At 40.6% G+C, this 10,560-nt stretch overlaps 1 protein-coding gene across 4 annotated transcripts in view; it reads right to left on the bottom strand.

Moving 5' to 3' along the window:
- Positions 1–417: 417 nt before the first annotated feature.
- Positions 418–10,560, bottom strand: part of STK36 (serine/threonine kinase 36) — a 31,272-nt gene continuing 21,129 nt past the window's right edge. For 3 of the 4 annotated variants that reach the window (XM_087712905.1, XM_087712913.1, XM_087712924.1), the window contains 8 exons: positions 9,395–9,458; positions 6,867–6,977; positions 6,520–6,594; positions 5,926–6,097; positions 5,532–5,679; positions 3,938–4,094; positions 2,932–3,675; positions 418–1,205 (listed from right to left, as the gene is read on the bottom strand). In XM_087712905.1, the coding sequence (XP_087569031.1) occupies positions 1,062–1,205; positions 2,932–3,675; positions 3,938–4,094; positions 5,532–5,679; positions 5,926–6,097; positions 6,520–6,594; positions 6,867–6,977; positions 9,395–9,458 (1,615 nt within the window). In that variant the 3' untranslated portion in view covers positions 418–1,061. Of the gene's footprint in view, positions 1,206–2,920; positions 3,676–3,937; positions 4,095–5,531; positions 5,680–5,925; positions 6,098–6,519; positions 6,595–6,866; positions 6,978–9,394; positions 9,459–10,560 lie in introns of all 4 variants that reach the window. The other variant, XM_087712916.1, reaches the window with a different exon arrangement.

Below are 10,560 nucleotides of genomic sequence, written 5' to 3'. Positions count from 1 at the left end.
CCTTTTATTTCACCACACAGAGAGATGTATTAAGGACCTCTTAAGTGTCTTGAAGGTTACTAAGCTTATAAAAATAGTTGACAAGTGCTCTATGCTTCTTTACAATGATAAGAAAAATAGAATTCTTGTACCATCCTGAAGATCTTTGGTAAAAGTATAATTTTCAAATAGGAAATAGAAGAGAAGTGCATGAGAACATTAAAATTTAGATGGTAGTGTTCAGTTCAAGAAAGTCTCTGCTCTCGGTATTGTTTCAATCTGTTCTCTCTTCTATTTAGAAAAATACACTAATAGTCTTTCTATCATAATCCTTCAATACTTAAGGCACAGGACAAGCGTGCCCTCACTTTTCAAAATCGGAAGTATCTTTTACAGTTTTCTAATAGAACACCAAATATCAGCACCAAGAACACCAAATATCAGCACCAGCTTTTATTACAAAGACTTAATATTGATAATAAAGACAGGAGATTAGCCAGGGAAGTATTCTAGAACAGTTCTCAATAAATAAAAATGGGATCCAGCCTTCATGAGCTGGATCAAAATTGATCAGTCAGTTCAAGTAAAAATTCTATTCCTATTCAAGATTTTTAAAAAAATGTCTTACAGCTTCTATCCTGTGTTATTCTGCAAAACTAAAAGAAAATGAACATTTTAGCCAGCAATGCTACTAACATCTTTTCTTCTTTTCAGCAGAGACAGTTGGATGTTGGTCGATGTCTACCATTAGCATTCCAAAGAAAACTGTCACAAGAACCAACTTCATGAATGGCTGTCAAGACGTTGGACAACAGTACAGCATAGCTTCTTCGCAATAGAAAAGAATTAGTATATGCATAGACTTGTCATTACAGAAGGCAGTTTATATAGTGTTGGATTTAAAAAAAAAACAATTTGTAGGAAGATTTGGGATGGCTGTTTCTAATCTCAGTAAGGCAAGAATCAAATGATATTCCATTAAAATCTATTTCAAAAAGTACTTACAATGGAGTTTACTACTTTATAGTCCCCACACCTAAAATATTACAAAAAAGCGGACAGTTGTATCTGTTCCTCAGATCTTATACAATGTGTGTAGCCTGTAGGAGATGTATCAGTTTCTTACAGTGCCTTGATGTGGGCCGAGGACTACTATTCATAGAAGCCTGAGATCCATGAATGGAAAGTGCTTCCAGTTTTTCAGTTGCTTGGAGTGACAGCAGTACCTAGAAAGGAAACTAATAGTTATTTAGATATCTAGGGCTGTATTTTCACAAATCCATTCTTTTAAAAAATATTCTCCATTTTAAAAGGAATAAAATTCACAAGGGAAGAAAAAAAACTCACACTATCCTTCCTGAATTTGCTCATCAGCAAAGGAAACAATGGCAAATTTGAAATGCAACTCTCTATCAAAAAACAATCTGCATAAAATAAGTACTGTGTTGTCAAAGTAACAATCCAACCTCCCGCAAGTAAAGCTATGTAAAAACATTATTCAGAAGAGTGCAGCAACACAAAACACCAGAAAGAGTAAACAATGCCTATGTAACAACATCTAACAAAATGAATACCCATGCAACTTAAATCAAAAAGTGTTTGACCACTCAATAGCAATACAAGCTATGAAAACAATAACACTACCATCAAGCATCTTAGAAACAACCAACTATTACAACCACATGGCATCATTGTAGCACATAAACCTACTCAAGTCCTCCAAAACATATTAAATAAATCAAAAAGACTCACTAGGCCAAGAAGAAGAAAAAAACAGGAGTCATCTACAGTGTGGAATGTAAGGGTGTAGCAGCTGCCATGTCGGACATACAGGCAGAGAAGATAAGCAGAGGGAACGCAGGTACCCCAACCAGCAGTCTGTGGGAAGACTCCTTAATCTCATAACACATGGACAGACTCAACCATAGTTTCAACTGGTAAACAGAGCAGCCTAGAACAAACTAAATCCATAAAAGCTTGGAATTCCTGGAAGCTTGGCATTCAGACAAATCAAGCATCAATAGACGCATACAGATAGACCACATTCAGTCATCATTCAAAATACAACAAAACTAAGACAGAAACAAAAATACCAGAATACATCCTTATCAACAGCCAAAATCCAGATAAACAGGATTAATATCAGACAAACAGTTAAGCAGAAAAGAATACCCTAATCTAGAAATTACTAAGTAAAAAAAAAATATCACCCCAACCAACACTGGCAGGGCAAGCTACTCTACATAAACAGGGAACAACCCCCACATTCACCAACACTGATGAAATTACCTAGATGGGTAATGAGACATATGTAAGCAAACAACCAAACTAAGGGAATACCAAGGATTCTATTTTTCCAAATAGCCTCTTTTATTCCCTCCCCAAATTAGCAGCCAGAAAAGTTAGATCATATATCCTTACATAAAAATCCATTGTACCTCATTAACAAAACATTTGTGAGACAGGAATTCTTTACAAAACAAATATCTTATCAAAATACATTAACACTTCATACTAGGACTAAACTCCTACGCTTAGCTAACATAAAATTAATTTTACATTCCCAATCACATGTGATTGTTGTACAAAAAAGAAGAAGGCTTACTGATGGCTGCTTAGTAAGTTAACTGAGAGAGAGGGTAGAGAGAGCTAGTCTTACATTAATAGAAATCAGGAGGCAAAATGAGATTAAATAAATATTCTGGACTTTTCATTTTCCAATAGCATTGGGTGCCAGTATTTAGAATGGCATTCTTTAACACTAAAAAGAACTGTCTAATACAATACCCTTTCTGGATCTAATGCATGATATTTTAATTCTTAACTAGCACATAAAGTTTGAGAAGAAAACTTCTATGGTGCATTGAAGTACTGCCAGTCTCCAATCCTTTCCTCAGTGGACCAGAGTTCACACTCATCCATCATCACCCTTCAAACTTACAGACTTTGTACCTGGTGAATCTTGGACTGCTGACCAATGGAGCGTAAAGCAAAGAGTGCTGCCTCTTGCACAGCAGGATGGGAGTCATGGCAGGCCGTATCCAATAGAAGTTCAGGTGCTCGGCTCTGGATCAGCAAATCTCCCACCTCCACAGACTGTCGTCCCAAGTTGCCCAGTGCTGAAGCAGCATTGCAACGTGTCCTTGCCTGAGAATCTCTCAGGAGCCGAACAAGCCAAGGCACAGCTTTGTTAAAACCCTGCATTACAGGACCAGCCTGGTAGGCTGCATTACCAACGGCAAAGCTGGCTGAGCAACGCACGTGCTCATCTTCATCTGAAAGACAACCCACCAAAAGTTCCTGCAGCCCAACCTTGTGCCACAGTGTCTGAGGAAATCCTTGTCCATGTCGTAATAGGTTGCCTACAAGGCTACAAGCTCTGGCTCGGATCAGGCAATCCCGGTGGTGAAGCACATGGTCCAACAGCTGAGAAGCTGAATCGGGGTCAATCAGGAGCCTCTGAAGGAAAGGCAAGTGAGCTGGACTGGCCCGGGCTATGTGAGTGAGCAGGGAGAGCAGGTCTGCGGTAATAGCTACCTGATCTGAAAGCAAAATGGCCAACAAGAAAACAATGGCTTGTTCTGAGGTGGCTATTTCTACCACTTGGCCAATGATTCCCTCATCACTCAATACCAAGCGGCACAAAAGGCTCAAAGGCAACTCAGTCTCCGAGATGGGAAGATGTTGAATGGAGACCTAAGAAAGAGCAGAGGAAGGAATCCAGGAATGGATGGATATTCTTATGCAAAACAACATAGCGAAATCAGAATCCATCTATGTTTTCCAAAGGTTGGAATTTCTATCTTACAACTTCTCTATGATTATCTAGGCCTCTTCGCAAGCGCCAGGGAGCAGGATGAAACACAGGAAAAAGAGCAGTCAGGGCACAGATAGGGAGCTACAAGGCTATTCCCCCTGACATCCCCCACTCCCTTGCAAATGCTGGAATAGATTTTACCTGGAGTAAATGGGCGGGGATTTGAGAGTCCCTCAGGCTTGCTATGATATATTCTAAAGTTTCTGAGTCTACATCCAGAGCAAACGGGAAACAGAATAGCCGACAGACTTGGAGCACAACAGTGGGCACCAGTTTGGGATCACTGTCCTGGACTTGCCTGGGGAATAAGGAGAAAAAGAGCAGCAAGTCAGGCATTATGTTGATCAAATTCCATCAGATTTAGTACATCAACTGCAGTCACAAACATCAGTGGCTTCAGAAAATGTTAAGGCAAGTGAAATGTTTATGCAAAAAGTTAACAGTAAAGCAGTAACTGCAGTTAAGGAAGGGCCGCAGTGCAGCAGTAGAGCTTTCCATGCAAAAGGAAAGGGCTGCTTCTGGGCCTGACATTTTCATTCAGGAATGGGAAAGGCACCATCCATTCGGTGCAGCAGACAGCATCTGATGGAACAATGGTCTGATTTAGGAGGCGGCAACTTCCCAAGTTCCACCGACTTTTCCCTGGCTTGTCACTCTTCAATTTTAGGGTATGCCTTTCAAGGGAGAAAGTATTATTTATTTATTATTTAGAGTGCTTCCTGTTCAAAAGGTCTCAAAGTGTCTTACAATGAAAATCCAACGTTTGATGTAAACACATTCAAAACCTGAACAAAATATAGAATAATAAGTAATGCCCTGGTAAGAGTACAAGCAGTAACAAGAAGTTTACAATATCACTGCAGAAATATTAAATACCACGGAAGAATATAAATGCCTTTCCCCACATCCAAAAAATGAAATAAAGAGGATAATGTCTCATTTTTTGTTTTCCTAAATCTTGCCACCTAGTTGCAACGGGGACTAAAGATGCTACCTTTGCTGAGAGGATATTCCAAAATTGGAGGATTACCACTCCAAAAATCCATTGCCAAGTATCCTCTGAAGATAAACTTAGAGGAGACTGAAATCCTATACATGTTTCATTGAGAACAAACAAAACATTATGTCAAACTAAATTATCTCAAATTCTTGGTTTCTGCATCCATTATTTAAATTGTAATTTTTAGGATCTGGAAGTGTGGTGCTCAGATGGTTCCATATTTGCTGCTATTGGGATAATATAATAATAAGGAACACGGGGAATATTAATTAGAATATGAGTACAGGTGCTGAAAGTTTGGAATGGGTAAAGACATTAAGAATTCATTTTTTAATCCAGTAACTTAGAATCTTTAGTGTGAGACCTCATGGGAAAACAAATTATGCTGCATATACTTAGAATATTCTCAAAAGTGATCACATTAGGAAAACATCTGGAAGTGGGGTGCTCAGATCGTTCCATATTTGTCCCTGTTGGCAGATCCTTCTTAAAAAGCAGTGCTGAAGAATGAGGCCAACATTAGGTGCAGATATGATTGTTTTGTGTGATGTTAGTAGTGTTTGGGTGAATGAAAAGCATGTTGCTTCACAATGCCATTTCTCCCCAAAATGTTTTATTGCATCTTATGGTTGTGTTTACAGAATCGGAAAACAGCATTTAGGCCATCGAGTGTAACTCTCTGCTGTGTCTATTTTGTCTGTTCTTTAGGTAAACTTTGGATTGTTGATTACTCACATTTGGGCCAAATGTTGCAAGAAGCCAGGTTCAAGTAGCTTCTTCAGAATTGCCATCATAACACTACTGGGTTGGGCCAGCTGGAAAAGGCACTGGTAAGGTTCTTGGGTAAAGACGAAGAGGATTAAGCTGAGGAAGAGCAAGGTCCCTACAGCAAGAGAGAGAAAACATCCCTGATGCATTCACTCAATGCTTTCCTGTCCTTTTTCACTTAAGGCAGCACCCATGTCCACATTTAACATCCGGAAAGAGAGCAAGGACATCCTGACGTAATACAGCCTCTCCTCAGTCTTATAGACTAGAATCCCACATTTTATCTTCTAATATGTAGACAGAAGGAAATGTTTCCCAAGAGATCAAACTTGACTTTATAATGCAGGGCCCCTTAACTCACCTTGTGGTGACAGTAGGTTCCAATCAGGTACTGGTGGCTGCTGTCCAGCTCTCGGGGTCTCACCTTCCATCACCGGCTTCCAAGTGGTCAAGTGGAGCACCATAGCAAAGCGATGCCATACAATGCTCCAGAGCTCCGAGGCCACAAATTCTCTCATAGTTGCTGTATCTCCCTAGTCCAAGAGAATCCAGACTCAAACCATCAGGCTAAAGGCAGAAGGTCCTATCTTCTGCCAGCTGAGCACAGATGTTCCCTCTTAAATCTGACACGCCTTTATCAAATATACCACATATATTGGTGTAATCATACAGCAAACTGTGTTTTCCATTTCTAGATTCTTTTCTGTTTCCTCTTAGTCTTCTGATGTTGCTCCCAATCCAAGGATATTTTTGTAAAAAAAGGGCAACATTTAAGTGGAGCCTTTTTTCTACTCCTACACTTACAGTGGAAATGGGTACAGCACAGCAAAGAAATAATGTAGGTCAATTCTCACTTATTACCATTTGGCAGCAAGCTCTATTATTTCTTGGATAACTTCTACACACTGAAACATTCAGAGCAGCTCCTTGGTGGAACAGAGAAGGAAACCCATACCTGGCTTAATAGATGCAACAGCAAAAACAAGAGCCCATCATAGAAGCCAGCTCCCATGGGAGAAGGTAGGTACAGCTGAAAGATAGGAGAAAGGTGTGTAACAGACTAACACAGAATATCTAAATCACACACTGGCCACTGTGTCGCATGGCAGGAGCAGTCAATTCATGATGTTGCCAGATGAGAAACCTCAGAAGGTCCACCTAATAGTGAGGATGGCAAAGAATTATGATTCAACTATATCTGGAGGAACACAGGTTTCACCCTACTCTATACTGGTGTGAATTCATTTACAACCAGAGGCGTCTGTCTTTTATGTCCCAAACTCTATATAGTTGGACAGTTACCTCTGCAGGTTCTGCGAGTGCAGTAGCTATATTTGTCAAGGCTTGCTCTGGGTTCAGTTTCACAGAAGCACCATACTGGATCAGGTAGGCCAGTAACAATCCCGCAGCACTCTGCATGACAAAAGAGACACATAGAGATCATTTGTCCCGAAAAGGAATTTTATACCAGATTAAAAACTATAGAAACATAAAGAAAAATATATGAAAAGGTACAGGTATTCCTCGACTTACAACAGTTCATTTAGTGACCGTTTGAAGTTACCACGACACTGAAAAAAGTGAACCAATGGCCATTTTTCACACTTATGACTTATGTAGGATCCCCAGGGTCATGTGATCAAAATTCCAATGCTTGGCAACTGACTCAAATTTATGACAGTTGCAGTGTCCTGGTGTGTTTCCCTTTTGCAACCTTCTGAAAAGCTGTGGGGAAGCTAGTTTCGCTTAACAAATGTGTTACTAACTTAACAATAGCAGTGATTCACTTAACAATTGTGGTAAGAAAGGTTGTAAAATGGAGCAAAACTCATTTAACAGATGTCTCACTTAGCAACAGAAATTTTGGACTCAATTGTGGTTGTAAGTCAAGAACTACCTGTAACAGAAAAGTGAAAAATATTTTTAAAAGTTTAAAGCAAAGTAAAAGGCAGAAAAAGAAGAACAAAAAAGTGACTTCCAATCTCCTTTGCAACAATTACAAACATAATTATTACCAGTCCCCTCCTCCCAAGTTATATATTATTCCCTTCACCCTGGATTGGCTCATCACAGTTCAGTGACGTGCAGTGAAGCTTCTGGCTGGTGAGGCAAAAAGAACGAAAGCGGCTCCCCCCCCCCCCCCCGCAGCAGGCTGGAGCGAGAGCCGCGGAGGCGAAAGGCGAAGAGGGGTGGGTGTGGGTGTTTGCAGCCCTGGTTCCGTCTCCCAGCAGCCCCAGGAGGAAACAGCGAAGAGGGGTGGGGGGGGTGTTCCAAGAGGCCCCCTCCCCTTTTGGCACTCCGCAAGCTAGGCCCGCAGCGGCAAGAGGATCCGCTCTGCTTCTATCGCCCCCCCCCTCCGCTCCAGAGAAGCCGGCTGCGAGCGAGTCTCCACGAGCCCCGCTTCCCTCCCCGGACTTTCCGGCAATAGAGGACAGCATTCCGCTCCCGCCGCTTTCTCCCAGAGCTCCATCCATTTGCAAACCACTTAACTGCAAAAGAACTTGCTGGAGAACTTCTTAAAATGATTATAAGAAGCAGAAGAGGAAATGTAATCTTCCATTATATTCCAAAAACTATTGTCAGTGTAATTCTCAGAATCACTATTGCCCCTCTCTTCTCAAAACAAACAAGGCTCCCCTCCCTGCGTCTGCTCCTTCCCTCTCTTCTCAAGCAAACTCTCTCTCACCCTCTCTCTCACCCTCTCTCACCCTCTGACCAACATACCTTCCAGCTACACCAAAATTCCAGATTCGGTCTAGCCAGGTTCCAGGGCCAGGCAGGCTAGGATAGTGGCTCCTAGAGCCACCACGTGTCCTCTGCAGGAGGAGGCCCGAGAACTATGGGCCTCATTTGCATACTAATTTTTTGCTTTTTAACCCTTGGTTAACCCTTAAAAGGCAAAAAAATCCTTATGCAAAGGAGGCCCCGAGTTCTCTAGCCTCCTCCTATACTTAAACACTATGTACACTCCAAATCACTGTGAGTTGAAGTCTGGTAGCAACTAGCTTGGCCTTAATTATTTTAGAAAAAATCTTTAAAATTCCTTCCTTTTCCTGAAGAGACTGGTGAGGCCCCGCCTCCCCTGCCTCTAGTGAGTGCACATCCCTGTCACAGTTCTATCCTTATCTCAGCAATTTCAGACATGTGTCAGTCTGCCATTTTCTCCATCCGGAAGTCTCCCCAAATTATTTTTATATCTTGAGTAAGAACAGTCAGAAGGTCCTCTGACAAAAAGTGGATATGGAACTGGTAACTACATAATTGCTCTTTTTTCTCCTAAAGTGCAGATACACAGTCCCTAAAATGATAAACTATCAACAATTTTAAATTTTTTCCCATCAAATAGAAATAAGTACTCTGTGTGTGTGTGTGTGTGTGTGTGTGTCTGTTTGTGTGATATTGCTTGCCCAAGAACACATACATATACATACACTCACGTGTGTGTGTGTGTGTGTGTGTGTGTGTGTGTGTGTGTGTGTGTCTCCCTCCCTCCTTCTCTCTCGCTCTTTTTCTCCATAGAGTATTTAATTAGAGCATCTATTTTGGAGAGGCCAGTGGAATATACTTGCTGTGCAAGAGGAGGCATGGTGTTTTTCATAATATAAAAAAATGTTGTAATGTCATCAAGGTATGGAATAAGAACTGTTTGATTTTCATCCTGCTTTTACTGAAGAACTAACATCTACAATGCAATGCATTTGGGATTCTCTTTTAATTACCGGTAAATACCTATAACAGAAATGAATTAACAAGTGAATTGTCTCTATATGGTGAGTGAATTTAAATAGGAAATTCTAAATTCTTTTGTTTCAGGTGGAAGAAATACTCACTAGAATAGAGGCAGTTGCTCTGTGGTTGAAAAGCTCCATGGTCTCTTTTAACACAATGTCAGACCTGAACCAACATAATTAAAAGAAAAGAACAAATCATATAAAAACCCTAATGTTCTTGATGAAGCACTTGCTCAGTAATTAAGAAAATAAGAGAGTACAAGGAATAAAGCATTGGCAAATCACTTCAGAGCTTACATAACCATGAAATCATCAGTTGAGCATCACTTGAAGATATTTTTTTTTGATTAAGTTTTAGAATAATCTGTCTTTGGAAAGGCTGTCCCGTTCTCCTGCTGCCTCCACAGCCTCTGAAAATCATGTGACAGCCAGATATGCTTTTGAGAATAATTGTGGTTGGGTGTTGGTGAATGATCTGTCACCCTGTGGGGAGTCATCTTAGACATTTTGCCATCATTTATCCAGTAGAAAAGGTGCTATGGATGTCTACCCCAGTGTTTTTCAACTTTTTGTGTGCAAAGGCACACTTTTTTCATGAAAAACATCACGAGGCACACCACCATTAGAAAATGTTAAAAAAATTTAACTCTGTGCCTATATTGACTATATATAAAGTAATTTTCCCACGGCACACCTTACACTATGTCACGGCACACTAGTGTGCCACGGCACAGTGGTTGAAAAACACTGGTCTACCCCAGGAGAGATCAGAATGGCTGAGATCCATAGAATACCATTCTCGTAGTAGTTTCTCTTCCTGAAATTATATATCTCCAGAAGTCAGGTTGCCTCCTCACTTTCTTAATTAATGAAGACTTTTACCTTCTACAATGAATTCAATCAGGAAACTTTTTACTACCGTGTTTCCCCCAAAATAAGACAGGGTCTTATTTTCTTTTGACCCCTGAATAAGCACTTGGCCTTATTTTCAGGGTTGCCTTATTATTTTTGAGGTGCAGGAGATGGGCAAGTGTGGTCACCTCATGGCTGCTGCTGTGTTGCAATATTTTCGGGAAGGTCTTATTTTGGGGGGAGGGCTTATTTTAGCACATGCATTCAAAAGCCCAATTGGGCTCATTATCCGGAGAGGTCTTATTTTTGGGGAAACCAGATAGGCAGCAACTTTTCAATGAAAACTATTACATTGTTTGACTGTAATGTTTCAGTTTTGGGCTGTTTTTAGTCTATATATTGTAAATCATCTA

The sequence above is a fragment of the Thamnophis sirtalis genome, unplaced genomic scaffold, assembly GCF_051295495.1.
Source record: "Thamnophis sirtalis isolate CommonGarterSnake01/CBP01778 unplaced genomic scaffold, rThaSir2_p1.2 scaffold_1, whole genome shotgun sequence".
Classification (NCBI taxonomy): domain Eukaryota; kingdom Metazoa; phylum Chordata; class Lepidosauria; order Squamata; family Natricidae; genus Thamnophis; species Thamnophis sirtalis.
The sequence above is the reverse complement of the archived record's forward strand: the minus strand, read 5'-3'. Positions and strand labels throughout refer to the sequence as shown.